At 39.1% G+C, this 14,226-nt stretch overlaps 1 protein-coding gene across 2 annotated transcripts; it reads left to right on the top strand.

Moving 5' to 3' along the window:
• The first annotated feature begins 61 nt into the window (after positions 1-61).
• Positions 62-13,040, top strand: g6pd (glucose-6-phosphate dehydrogenase). Of its 2 annotated transcripts, none has more exons than XM_082517465.1 (14): positions 62-154; positions 1,728-1,799; positions 2,270-2,388; positions 5,296-5,333; positions 5,428-5,536; positions 5,910-6,127; positions 8,106-8,264; positions 8,740-8,865; positions 9,552-9,645; positions 9,726-9,912; positions 9,995-10,230; positions 11,361-11,437; positions 11,599-11,691; positions 12,027-13,040. In XM_082517465.1, exons 1-14 carry the CDS (start codon positions 103-105, stop codon positions 12,115-12,117), a joined length of 1,671 nt encoding a protein of 556 aa, XP_082373591.1. In that variant the 5' UTR covers positions 62-102; the 3' UTR covers positions 12,118-13,040. The 2 variants fall into 2 exon arrangements, with proteins under 2 accessions (XP_082373591.1, XP_082373592.1); XM_082517466.1 differs by lacking the exon at positions 62-154 and adding an exon at positions 166-346.
• Positions 13,041-14,226: the final 1,186 nt, after the last annotated feature.

The raw sequence follows: 14,226 nt of genomic DNA, 5'->3' as shown, positions 1-14,226 counted from the left end.
AGTATTTATAAATACAATTAGCGCAGTCATTAATATTTATATAAAGGTTTCATTCAGATTGGAATGGGGGTGCAGGGGAGGGGCGATTAAACACGCCCACTTATGGGCGTGGCGTCACCAGAGTCGACAATGATGGGATCTCGAGCGAGCGCTGGTGAGTTTCTTCCAACCCAATAAAATCTCTCAATTCTGCTTTGTCACCTCAACCGGGAAGTAGGCAGGACAGAGAAATAAGCACCACCGAGCAGGGCTGCCGTCGCTGTGAGGTTGCATAAAGGCTGTGGCGTCTTGTCTTGGGTTCACAGGTTTTAACTGCCAGGTTATCGTCTCCTTAACGGACCTGTTTGTAAGTAGCATTACAGTCGCATTAGCTTAGCTTGTAGTAGCTTTGCCGCTTTTTAAACGCACATTGTGTTAGCTAAGCGAAAGCTAGGTGCTCTTTTTTTCGCTAGCTGGGGTTGGTTCTGTCAATTCATGTTGTTATAAGAGGATGATAATGTTGAAGCTTTTGTCTCAGGCGAGGAAAACGCTTTGTATCTCCGTTTAATAAAAGTGTCATCAGAGCTCTTCCATATTGCCTACCAGTGCTGCTAACCGCACATTAAATAAAACGCTGGTTGAGCAACAAATTGTCTGCTGGGGTGTCATCCTGAGATGTTCGCCATCCAGCTTTATCATGGTGTTGTGCATTAAGGTTCAGCAGTCTAAACACGGGATTTGGTAGAGGATTTGACTAATGTCATTAGAGTATGTTGCTGTGTGTGAGACTATTTCTGGGAGTAGTAGCTTCCATCTGACAGGCACACACGTGCACTGTTGTTTTTGTGTTTGTCAGTACGTCAGTGGTAATGCAGCTTGCAGAAAGTGAAGAAGTCTATGATAAAATTACTGGACCAACTTGTACTTCCTGATTGGCTAAGCCTATACCTTTTCCGTTGTTTTTCAACGTTAAGTAATATTCGAGGAAGTAAACGCCTAGTGCCAGGGGTTTTGCCTCATTTAGCTCGTTTTACAAGTCAGATGCCCTCTCATGACTGGTAACAACTATAGGGCGAAATCTATTCATTTGGATTCCCTTTTTATAGAGTCCAAAATGTCTTGCTTTGTCACAATCCCAATAGGATTCACTTTTCAGTCATTACAGTTTATTCAGAAACTAGAATCAGATATTTATGTGGGTTTTTTCCTAAACATTTCCTTTAATTGCTTTTTTTTTGTTGTTGTTTGTTTTTTGTTACAAATTTTAAAAAAATGCGCATATTAGCTGTGTGAACTGACTCTTCTGGCATTTATTATATTTAAAAATGCCTGAAGGAGTGAAAAACACCAGTACTAAAGGTGCCATCAAAATCAAAGGTTTTATTGTTAGTAAAATAATCATTAAATATAATATTTGCTCTTTTGAGCGTTTTGAAGAGAAGGACGAACACAAGGGGCGAAGGGTAGGCGAATGACATTTATTAAATGGTCTTGCCGACCATCAAATTGGATACTCGCTGAGGTAGCGTTGATGTATAGATGGATAGCTGCTGTGGTCTAGTAAGTAATTCGTATTATACAGAAATGAACTGGTGGCTGTAGGAGAATGATGCTAAAACAGTACAGCATGTAAGCATTAATGAAAATGTTAAGTTTTACATTTCTGCGCCAGTGTAAACTTGAGGTTTAAAATCTTAAGCATCACGCATTAAGTGAGCCATCTGACCAGACCTAAATTCATTTTGCAGAGCGACCGCAACTGACCAGGAGTGAAAGAGAGATGTCCTCAGCCACAAGAACAAGGAACACTGCAACAGATGGTAAAGAGCCCAAACCTCAAGATCACCAAATTGGTCTGAGATTGCAATATGAGAAAGAAGTAGAAGATGTTCGTAAAGATATTGGGAACAAATTATCTTAGAAAAGTTTGCTCTTTTAACGACTTGTGCAGTTTGCGTGAAGTTAAAGAAAACCAAATAAACAAATTAACATTATTTGTGGTATTTATTTGTAAAGGCTGAAAGTTTTGCACACGTGTGATCTTTAAGAAACTGTTCATTGCATTGTTTTTCTTTACATTATTTCTTTGAAGGAGAGTGATGATTTTGAGTGTCTTAGATACTTGTTATGTAGCTTTGGAGGGCGCGGAAAAATTCCTGACACTTTCTCCTGTCAGCTTGAGGCAACTTTGGCTGTGATTGGTGCTATAGAAATGAAATAGAATTGAAATTTGCTCTTTTTCTTTAACAGGTAAAATGACTTTTTAACCTTTTGTATGTCTGCTTTTTAGAGAAAATGAGCATCCCTCTCTCTCGCTCTGAGGTGTTTGGGGAGCTGAGGAAGGAGCTCTATGATGATGAAGAGTTTCATCAGTCCGATGTTCATGTCTTCATCGTCATGGGCGCATCGGTAAGAGTTCAATCACTCCCAGAATAAAACCTAAAAAGGGTACTAATAAGCAGATTTGTGAAATCAAATAAAGAGGTGAATTGTCTAGAGGAATCGCACTCAAAATTAAAAACAATGAGCCTTCTATTATCAGGAGTATATAACTAATCTCTTTGTCCCTTTTTATTTTGGCACATTTAGACTGTAGGGCACTTAGCCAAGAGTGTTTGGCAATATTTTCAAAGAAAGTGTGTTGAAATCCTAAAAAAAACTTGCAATAATTGCACCCACTGTGATTAGGTAAATGTTGAAACTGATTTCAAAAAGCTTCTGCAAACAAGCACAACTGGGACAGTGTTCAAAACTGAGACAGTGAATCAGGCAAGGTTCCTCTTTGTTGTCATTTGAGGAGAGGTTATAAATGGAACATCTTAATTGATTGGCAGTAATTTTCTGTCTATATAAAGTAATAATTGCACCAGTGTTGTTTTTATTTTACTCAAAGATCTGTGAACAGTTCACTTGCATTGAACTAATTGGTAAAATGAGCATTGCCTATATTTTTCAATATCTGCAAAATCTAAATGAACATTTTTATTTATGTTTTGTTACTCTCGGTTACTCTGAGGTTAAAAGGTGAAATGAAATCCATCCAGACAAGTGAATGAAATATGACTCTATTTATAGTATAACGTTTCCTTATACTTCTCAGGTGCTGTGTTCAGGAAATGAAACCATTTCCAGCATTGAAAAACATTTTATTCCCCTTCTTTCCTTGTTGCACAATATTCTGATTTATCATCATTCTGTGCTTTTACCTACTGGTCCTTCAGTCTTAACTTATCATTTAAAAACAAAAAAACACTTATCCTTAAAATTGCAAAGTCATGCTTTTTAAAGAATAAATCTCTTTTTATTGTCATCTTCAAAGACACTGTTTCAGTTATGATGTCACTGTTATGAAATGTAAAACAAAAATAGCTGCATTTGCTTTATATATGAACATCTAACTGGCTGTGGCATCTGTCTGCTGCACTGTGGCTCTTTGTAGGAGAGAGCGGCGCTGTGGCTGTTTTTTGCAGAGTCACAGACAGTCAGCGTTTTCCTTTCACTGTGCTATGTAGGATCAAGAGCAGGCCAGGGCTAGGCTGTGATTAGCCTCACTCTGGTTGTGCTCGTTTTATGTTTGTGTTTCACTACCGCTTTAAGAGGTGTAACTGCTTTTTCCCTTCAAACAAGGATCATGCCACATATTCAAACATTTATTTACCAAAAACAATTGCCTAGCTTTTGTGGTTTAAGTAGATAATATCTTTATCAGGTTAAACTCTGATTAATAAATGTAAAGAGGGTTGCTGTCATTTTAAATAAATATTATGGATTCAACTTTGTACAAAGTGGCAGGATTACAAGTCAAGGAACTCCCATGCGAGTGTTTTAAATGAGGTGTGTCAAACATAGAATAGAATAGTACTTTAATGCCGTTGTACATGTACAACGAAATTATGGGTGCTCCATGCCAACTGTGCAGGAATAAAATATAAATGGTAAGATGGCAGGAATAAATGGCATACAGAAGAAATGTATAATCAAGGAGAATGTATACAAAACAAGAGACATGCACACATTTGAGAACCAAGTTCTTGGAAGTAGTGCAAAGGACTTGGTTTAAGTATCGAGTCCATGTGTGAGTGGCCTGAGTGATGAGGGTTACTCAGGTCATCAGGTGCCTCAGATTGGTGAGGTGGGTGGGCAGAGTTGGGGTGTAGAGGGATGGTGTTTGTTAACAGTAACTGAATGGCCCAGGGAAAGAAGCTGTTTGTGAGACTGGAGGTGTGGGACCTGATTGACCTGAGGACACTAGGTGAAATAGGTGGCCCAGTGTCCACAATTGTTCCAGTGAAGAGTCCCATCCAGCCCCCTGAGAGTTTCAGTGAAATCAATAAATTCTGGAGTTTTTCCACTCTCGGTGATGCCAGCTTTACTACACAGGAACCAAAATCTCAGTTAAAGATAGAAAAGTACTTCTTTTGTCACAGTTTTATGCCTTTCTGCTGTACTTTGTAAACTACACGTAATGGGCAGGAAAGCAGACATTGTTGAAATGTGTTTTTATACCGACTGCTCACAAAATAAGAATAATAATTTAACAAGAAGTACTGTTTTAATATCTGGCACACTTTTAAGAAGCAAAGTTTCAGTTTTTAAGAAATCTACACTTTACACTTTTCTGTGGCGCTTTTACTGGTCCAACCCATTTGAGATCAATTTATGTCCCCCTAAACTAAAATGAGTTTGACACCAGCATTGGCAATTACATTTCTAATTAAGTTGGCTTCTAATGTTCTGCTATGACCGTTTGGTTACGCTGAGGTTAAAAGGCAATAAAAGTTGTACTTTTATTTGGGTTATAACTGATTTCAGAGCCTCTATTGCGTTTTATAGTGATTACAAGGCATTAGCCTTTATATAGCAGACAGGTTGGACCACTATGTTTAAGCCACTAAAGCAGCAGGTTATTCAGTAAGATTTCCATAAGCAGCAGGGCAGTGTTGTCTCCTGGTGGTTGGCATTTGTTTCCACTGGGATTACTGAGGTTGTGCAATTCTTAAATAAGCCAAAGCCGCCTACTTACCTGTAGCAGCACAGTGTAACCGGTTTGCACTGCAGCATCTTTAGACCTTTGTGTGCTTGGAAAATGACTAATGCTCGCTGAGATTACTAGCCTAAATAAATAGTACACTGACTTGCATGTGACTGTGCTTGTAGCCTGTATTTTGAAGGGGAGATGATATAAGATAACTGTTTATTGCCATTGCAAAGTCATACTTAGTACAATAGTACAACGCAATTGGGACACTAAACACAACAAAATACAACGCCGTAAACTTTAGAGTGGATCATTTTTGTGTGTGTTTGCTCCAATAGGGGGATCTGGCTAAGAAAAAAATCTACCCAACCTTATGGTGAGTACAGGCTCATTAAAGATACTACTTTAATCTGGATTGTAGCCTCAGTGGTGGGTTATAGTGAACCATGTGTTCCTCTGTTCTCTCCCAGGTGGTTGTTCAGAGATGGCCTACTACCTGAGCAGACGTACTTCGTGGGCTTTGCTCGCTCTGCCCTGACAGTTGATGCCATCCGGACTGCTTGCATGCCATACCTGAAGGTAAACATGGACACTTGAGATATAGTGCTCAACAGATTATTCATTTATTTAATGGAAGAAAGAAGGTCAGATCAGATTGTTATAATGAAATCATATCCACAAAACGAAGATGAGTATTAGAAAAATGCAAATAAATTGAAAACGCCATCTTAGTTTGTTGGCTTTTTTCTGTTCTAAATTAAAACTATTTGATAGCGATGTGAGTTATAGCAGCATCACACAAAATAATAGTGATTCAAAGTGTGTAGGAGGGTCTTGAGTTAAATCTCATTTAACTTTGCTAGATCTCAGAACACGGTGCATTTTTTTGTGAAAGATATTATCAACAATGTGTTGTCCATACATCATTAAAGGTTTTTCCTCTCTGGCACAGGTGGCAGACACAGAAGTAGACCGGTTGTCGGCCTTCTTCGGCAGGAACACGTACGTCAGTGGGAAATACGTAGATGGGGATTCTTTCTCCAAACTCAACACACACATCGAGTCTCTTCCAGGAGGCCCTGGGGCTAACAGGCTCTTCTACTTGGCCCTGCCACCCACCGTCTACCACGATGTTACCAAGAACATTAAGCACCACTGCATGAGCACAAAGTCAGTACACATTCCTGTCTCTGACGTCGATGTGCCACACAGCTTAATTTTTTTTTTCTTGTGCTACCTGCTGTATCTGACTGTAAATCCATTTCATGTAAGTGGAGAGTTTGCTGCAGTGGATTCTTTGCATTCATCTGATATGAGTGGAATGTCACCTAAAAGTCTGAGGTGTTTATCTGTGGTGTAGGAATTTGTAAATTAACTCCAGAATCTCACACTGAGAAATGAAGTGCGAGACATCATGGCAAACCTCCATTGCAATTTTGGAGTAGTAGTAGCTTCAATAATACTGTAATAAAATTTCCATTACCTGTTCTGCTAGCAACAGTTTTGTGGTTCAGTAAACTCAAAACATTTAGACTTTGAATTATCTGTAACTAGTACAGTGGGGCAAAAAAGTATTTAGTCAGCCACCGATTGTGCAAGTTCCCCCACCTAAAATGATGACAGAGGTCAGTAATTTGCACCAGAGGTACAAGTCAACTGTGAGAGACAGAATGTGGAAAAAAAAATCCATGAATCCACATGGTAGGATTTGTAAAGAATTTATTCGTAAATCAGGGTGGAAAATAAGTATTTGGTCAATAACAAAAATACAACTCAATACTTTGTAACATAACCTTTGTTGGCAATAACAGAGGTCAAACGTTTACTATAGGTCTTTACCAGGTTTGCACACACAGTAGCTGGTATTTTGGCCCATTCCTCCATGCAGATCTTCTCGAGAGCAGTGATGTTTTGGGGCTGTCGCCGAGCAACACGGACTTTCAACTCCCGCCACAGATTTTCTATGGGGTTGAGGTCTGGAGACTGGCTAGGCCACTCCAGGACTTTCAAATGCTTCTTACGGAGCCACTCCTTTGTTGCCCGGGCGGTGTGTTTTGGATCATTGTCATGTTGGAAGACCCAGCCTCGTTTCATCTTCAAAGTTCTCACTGATGGAAGGAGGTTTTGGCTCAAAATCTCACGATACATGGCCCCATTCATTCTGTCCTTAACACGGATCAGTCGTCCTGTCCCCTTGGCAGAAAAACAGCCCCATAGCATGATGTTTCCACCCCCATGCTTCACAGTAGGTATGGTGTTCTTGGGATGCAACTCAGTATTCTTCTTCCTCCAAACACGACGAGTTGAGTTTATACCAAAAAGTTCTACTTTGGTTTCATCTGACCACATGACATTCTCCCAATCCTCTGCTGTATCATCCATGTGCTCTCTGGCAAACTTCAGACGGGCCTGGACATGCACTGGCTTCAGCAGCGGAACACGTCTGGCACTGCGGGATTTGATTCCCTGCCGTTGTAGTGTGTTACTGATGGTGACCTTTGTTACTTTGGTCCCAGCTCTCTGCAGGTCATTCACCAGGTCCCCCCGTGTGGTTCTGGGATCTTTGCTCACCGTTCTCATGATCATTTTGACCCCACGGGATGAGATCTTGCGTGGAGCCCCAGATCGAGGGAGATTATCAGTGGTCTTGTATGTCTTCCATTTTCTGATGATTGCTCCCACAGTTGATTTTTTTTTTTTCTTTTTTTTTTTCACATTCTGTCTCTCACAGTTGAAGTGTACCTCTGGTGCAAATTACTGACCTCTGTCATCATTTTAGGTGGGGGAACTTGCACAATCGGTGGCTGACTAAATACTTTTTTGCCCCACTGTATGTACATTTGTAAAGAAATACTGGTGAAAATGTACTACTTGCAGTTGGGATTTACTTGTTCTGTCATAATATGGTCACTTGATTATTTTCTTTCATTGTCTGCATATCAGTCATGAATGAAATGATTAGTTGCAGCTGTAGTTCATATTTGTCTATTTTGGCAACTATTCATTTAAAATTGTGTTGGATAGGTGGGACTATCAGATGCATTTTATCCCCCCTTAACTCTCAAACACACTGTGTAAATCTGATCATTTAATATATTGTTAAAGGTTTAAACTATTTGTTCGTGCCCCCCCCTTCTCTGTTATTTAGGGGCTGGAACAGGGTGATTGTGGAGAAGCCATTTGGTCATGACCTTCAGAGCTCTGAGGAGCTGTCCACTCACCTCTCGTCCCTCTTCACTGAAGACCAGATCTATCGTATAGATCACTATCTGGGCAAAGAAATGGTGCAGAACCTCATGGTGCTAAGGTAGGAAACCTGAAATATAGTAGCGCCTTTTTTTTTTTTTTTTTTTTTTTAAATATGTGACACTTTTGATTGTTGTAAATGTGAAAGCAAGTGGCTTTATTACAGTTTACAGCAAGTGTAGCAGAACAGAGCCTCATGGAGAAATCAAATGTCTGGGGCTTCATCAAAAAACATTTCTTTTTAGCATCGTTATTCAAGTATGAAGAAGAAGAAGACTTTTTTTTTTTTTTAAATATTTAAATTTTCATCGTAAAAATAATGTGCTCTTGATTGTAAGTTAATTATGCAACACTTCATTTTCAGCTGGCCTGTGGTTTAAAAGAGCCACTATGAAAATCTTGCACCATGAATAGAAAGTGGGGGCTAATCAAGAACAAAACCAAAGATAAATGTTTATGCATGTTGTCATGAACAGCTGTGCTGTTGCTCTGTGTGTGCTGCTGAGCTGAGGACGAATGCACTGTGTTCGCTGCAGGTTTGGAAACCGAATCTTTGGGCCGATCTGGAACAGGGACAGCGTGGCCTGTGTCGTCCTCACCTTTAAGGAACCCTTTGGTACCCAAGGTCGAGGAGGCTACTTTGATGATTTTGGCATCATCCGGTGAGGAGAAAAATACTTCAATCAAGTTTAATGCTTTTTAAAGTACTGTGAATAAGCAGAATTATATGAGGGCTGCTTTAAGGCAAATGTTACACTTATTTTAGAAAATAAGTGATCACAATTATTTAACAAGGTTACCCACAGACTTTGGATTTATTTAGCTGATTTTTTATTTTTATTTTTTTTTATTCCACGCAGATTACCTTGAATGTTAACAATAATTCAGTTGTGGGGGGCACCCAAAAGAAATAAATACGTTGAACTAAATCTAAAACAAAGATTCAATGCGCTTATCTCTAATGATGAATATAAAAACAAGCGGAGTACCAGAGAGTAAATATGTGTAAGAATACTTCCTAATATTTATATTGGGACAAGACAAACATGTCTTTGGCTATGAGCTATCATCGCCAAAGAAAATATAATTCATTGGCAAGCTATATACCATTTATATTTATTAGCTATTCAAGTTTTGCTAATGTTACCACACTAGTGAGTTAAAGTGCAGTTGTGTTTTGTTTTTTTTCATTTGTACATTAAGAGCTCACTGCAGGGAGAATGTTAATAGATTTAACTGGTTTTACGAGCACATTAAAACCAACACATGATCAGTTATAATTTGAATTCATTTTGTAACAGTTTTCTGCGTCTTTAATGTGACCACCTGTTCTTTCATTCATAATCAGAGATGTCATGCAGAACCATTTGCTCCAGATGCTCTCCCTAGTTGCCATGGAGAAACCAGCTTCCACCAGCTCTGACGATGTCAGGGATGAAAAGGTACAAAGTCGCCTGGCAGAAACCAAATACTTGTGTTCTGTGTATTAAATGAGGTGTGTCTGGTCTTATACCTTTGTTAGGTGAAGGTGCTGAAGTGTATTGCTCCACCAACCATGTCGGATGTTGTGCTGGGTCAGTACGTGGGGGATCCAGAGGGTGAAGGAGATGCCAAACTGGGTTATCTGGATGATCCCACAGTACCTAAAGGATCAACTCAAGCCACATTTGCCACCACTGTGCTCTACGTACACAATGAACGCTGGGATGGTAAAGGCGCTTATTTGTTAAGAAAAAATAAAATAAGGTGTTTTAAACATTCTCCTGTGCTCATGAAAATGTTTCTCCTCAGGCGTTCCTTTCATCCTTCGCTGTGGCAAAGCACTGAATGAGAGAAAGGCCGAGGTGCGGCTGCAGTTCACCGACGTCCCCGGAGACATTTTTGGAACTCAGTGTCGCAGGAATGAGCTTGTGGTACGCGTCCAGCCCAACGAGGCTGTGTATGCCAAGATGATGAGCAAGAAACCTGGCGTGTACTTCAGCCCGGAAGAAACGGAGCTGGATCTCACCTACAAGAGCAGATACAAGGCAGGCTCAAGTTTTATTTATTTAATTGCCACACACACTCTGAGATCAACTTTGAGTAGGGCTGGGCCATATCATACCGTTCGCGGTAATACCGGTATAATGTTGGGCAACGATAAGAAAATGAAATATTGCGATAGAATATGGGTAAAACGCGCATGCGCAGTGCCTTTGTTTTCATACGCACATGGCGGAAAAAGCATGGCGGTGACGGTGAATGAGAAGAGCGAAAGCGGATCGTTGAATGAAACAGATGAACCAGAATTGGTTTGTAAAAATGCTGCAACTTCAGTGGTGTGGAACTGGTTTAGCTTTTGTCCGTCAGATACAAAACACAATTTTTGGTAGAGCATGCTAGTGGGCCGTCGTTATTACAGTTTTTTTTTTTGGAAAATACGGCACACTTAAAATCAACCCTTTGATTTTTCTGAAAATCGACAGTGCCCCTTATAATCCCGTATGCCTTATGTATGAATTCTGGTTGTGTTTACTGACCTCGAAACAATTTTATGTGGAACACGGCGCTCGGAAATCTGTCAAATGTCGTAGGCAGGAGCCTCGCGGAGTGATACGCACTGTGCTTCAACATAGTATTACCGTATTTTGTGTGTGTGTGTGTGTGTGTGTGTGTGTAATCTCTTTTTAAGTTTTGTGGATATTATACATGGTCATGCTGAGGACATGTCGGCCAATTTCCACTGGCAATGCCTTTTGGTTAAATTGTCAGCAAGGAATTTGCATTTGCACTGTTAATTTTTTATATAACTTTAATGCACATAAAAAAACAGCTGCTTGTTTAAGTGAAAATACAACGATTGTTTTGTTGTTTTCTTTGCGCACCAATAAAGTTGTGGAGTTATAAAGTATTTTGTCTAGTGTCAACTATATGGTCAGTTATCGCAAATTTTCAAATGTATATCGTGATAAATATTTTTGGTCGTATCGCCCTGCTCTAACTTTGAGTATTTTGGGGTGTTACAAGGTAATATAAAGAAGAATCTAGCACATATTTAACACTGACTTCAAAGACTGATTAAGAGTTTCACCCCGTTTTAGAGCTTCAGAGGTAGTAGTACAAAAAAACCCCCAAAACAGGTCTCTAACAAAGCTGTAATATGGTATTTTTCTTTTAGGACGTGAAGCTTCCCGATGCTTATGAGCGTCTCATCCTGGATGTCTTCTGCGGGAGCCAAATGCACTTTGTACGCAGGTCTGTACTTTTCCTTGTCCACTCTTAAGTCACTGCTTGTAATCTAAAATCTCCATCACTAGATGGAGCCAGAGGGACCTCTTTTTGCTATCAGGTGCTGAGTAGTGAAAACCTTGCACCTCTGTTTGACCTACTTCTGCATGTTGAATTGTTGTCTGCAGTGATGAACTGAGGGAAGCATGGAGGATCTTCACTCCTCTCCTTCATCAAATAGAGAAAGAGAAGCCGAAGCCAATTCCTTACAATTATGGAAGGTAGGAAAGGTTTTACTCAGCTCTCACTTGGAAGAGGAAAATCATACCACATTCAAAAAAAGATTCTTTAGCCTCAGCAAACATGAAGAAATAATTGTGTGTAAAATGCAGCTGAAATATATGAAATCAAAGTATTAAAATAGTAAATCATTAAGGAAACCATGTTTGGTATTTAATATGAAGATATTCCGTTAAGTGTAAGCTTTTACATTGTACTTGCTTAATGAAATTACACAGAAAGTTTACATGTCAGCAGGTTTTTAAAAAATTTTGTTTTTAATGTAATTACTTTAAAAAAAAAATAAAAATAAATTTTCCCCCTTCCTTCTTTTTAGCCGTGGCCCTCAAGAAGCAGATGACCTCGTGCAGAAAGTTGGATTTCGTTACGAAGGCACTTACAAATGGGTGAACCCTCACAGACTTTGAATTGCGATGATATGAGGGATGAGTGGAGGTAGGATGGTAGGAGGGGTGCAGTAGGGCGAGTGGTTAGATATTTTCCAGTACAGGATCATCTTTGAGAAACAAGGCTTTTCCACGATGTGGATCTATCATGCCGCAAAGACAGAAAATCTCAGGTATTGCAGTTATTCCATAAGGCCTGGTCAAACTTTCACTAGACATTTGTGAGTTGATTGTGTTTTCATGGGCTTGTACCACAGTTACGGTGGTAGTTTTCATACATTCACAGCAGTTTTCAGCTTTAAGTAGAGATGGGATCAAGTCTGTGAAAAAACAGAACGATCAAGGATTTTTGGGAACAAATTATTCTGCTAAGTGGAACTCCTTATTCCTGTCTTCAGTGATTAGATCAGATATCCAAACCACAAGAACAAAACGCTGCAAGCTAAGTGTTGTCCACATAGTGTCAACCAACGGACACAGAAAATGAAGAATAGGAACAAATGTCCGCTAGCTGTCGCTCTTAAATCACCACAATTTTAATGCCATTCTGCTTTTGATTGCATTGTTTGCATTTCTACTTTTGCTGCTGTTTTTCGCCTCCTCTGTGTGGGACCAAGGACATCATGGTGGTTTTAAAAATAAACAGATTAGTTTCCACGAGGCGATTTTCTTCAAAGCGTTTATACTGCGAGTCTTAACTGTCTTCACGGACGAGCAAAGCAGGCTCCTTTTTAGTTTCTGCACTTTGAGCTTCATTCCCTTTTTGTTTACATTTTCCAGATTTATTTAAGTTGCTGACATTGATTCCATATTTCAAAATCCAGACGACAGTGGTGTGTACCACAGGTCAGCAGTGAATGTCTGTTTTGATGCATTGTATACCGCACACTCATGTAAAGCTAGCTACATTTCCACAAGTTGTAATAAACTAGTTTTGCTTGTTATCGTGTTGTTTTGCCTTCTCGTCTAACCGGCCATCCTGCCTTTGACACAGAAATCAGAATTTCTAAAATGCATGTGGAGAGGGGAGAGGAGGCTTGCTGGAAGCGCTATAACATATCATACTGACATTGCTTTAAACCAGGGGTGTCAAACTCAAATACACAGTGGGCCAAAAATCAAAACTGGAACAAAGTCGCGGCTAACGTTAATATTTATTGAAAAAAAAATAAATAAATAAATCTTCCTCTAGATATAAGAATCTTTTCTTATGGACTCAAACAAGTTTTGCTGAAAAACTGAATATGGAACAACTGAAATTTAATACTTATATATATATATATATATATATATATATATATATATATATATATATATATATATAAAAACCTGTAAGTGGGGAAAAATAATCAACCCTTTTATTGAATAACAAGAAATGCTGTAATTTCTACTGCAATTTCCAATTTCATTGTTTCCTTTCTAATGAAAATGGAAAAAAATTAGTCCAGCCATGATTTGATACTAGAATGAATTTATTCACAGACAAATGTTGATGATTTCAAATGTATTAGTAACTGAGTGAAAACTGGGTCAGGCAGGATCACAGCTACAAATGATGTAGCGGACGGATGTTTAAAGACTTAATTCAGATTCATTTCAGCCTGGCATGTTTCCTCATTGATGTGGCCATTGTGGTATATTATACCAATGAATAACCTCATATAGCTACAGCACTGGATTTTATATGTATTCAGCTAATAATATAAATTAATTTATACTTGGTCCTTATTGACATTGTTGGAAGTCCAGCTATATATCTAAATACTATCTAAATACAAAAAAATTGATCATAGTTTGCAATTATCACACGTTAATTCCACGGCTGATGATTTATAGGATGGTGTTAAACCTTGACGCGCTTCACTAAATGGCATTTTTCTTAACCCCTTCTCCTCATTGGAGTGGGGCTGGAGCCCATCCCAGCTTCCATAGTGCAGAGGAAACACATTTAAATGCATGAAGTTCACAATTAAGCACTCTTTAAGTGCTTTCTGCCAGCACTTCTTTCACACCTTTTTGCAGCGTGTATTATTATTATTATTTTGTTTTAATTTTTAAACAATGATCTCAATGATCTGTTCTTCTTGGCTTAAGTAGGCAGTACTCCGTTGCTCCATTTTTATGTGGAGA

The sequence above is a fragment of the Aulonocara stuartgranti genome, assembly GCF_965226115.1.
Source record: "Aulonocara stuartgranti genome assembly, chromosome: 20".
In the NCBI taxonomy this organism is placed as follows: domain Eukaryota; kingdom Metazoa; phylum Chordata; class Actinopteri; order Cichliformes; family Cichlidae; genus Aulonocara; species Aulonocara stuartgranti.
Note: the sequence above shows the minus strand (reverse complement) of the source record. Positions and strands in the feature narration are given on the sequence as shown.

What these genes read in the sequence shown, in the direction of transcription:
- g6pd (XM_082517465.1), top strand. Translation starts at nt 103, where the DNA reads ATGGGCGTGGCGTCACCAGAGTCGACAATGATGGGATCTCGAGCGAGC. An exon ending in AAGGAACACTGCAACAGATG is followed by an intron (nt 1,800 to 2,269) that starts GTAAAGAGCCCA and finishes TCTGCTTTTTAG; the next exon opens with AGAAAATGAGCATCCCTCTC. An exon ending in AAAATCTACCCAACCTTATG is followed by an intron (nt 5,334 to 5,427) that starts GTGAGTACAGGC and finishes GTTCTCTCCCAG; the next exon opens with GTGGTTGTTCAGAGATGGCC.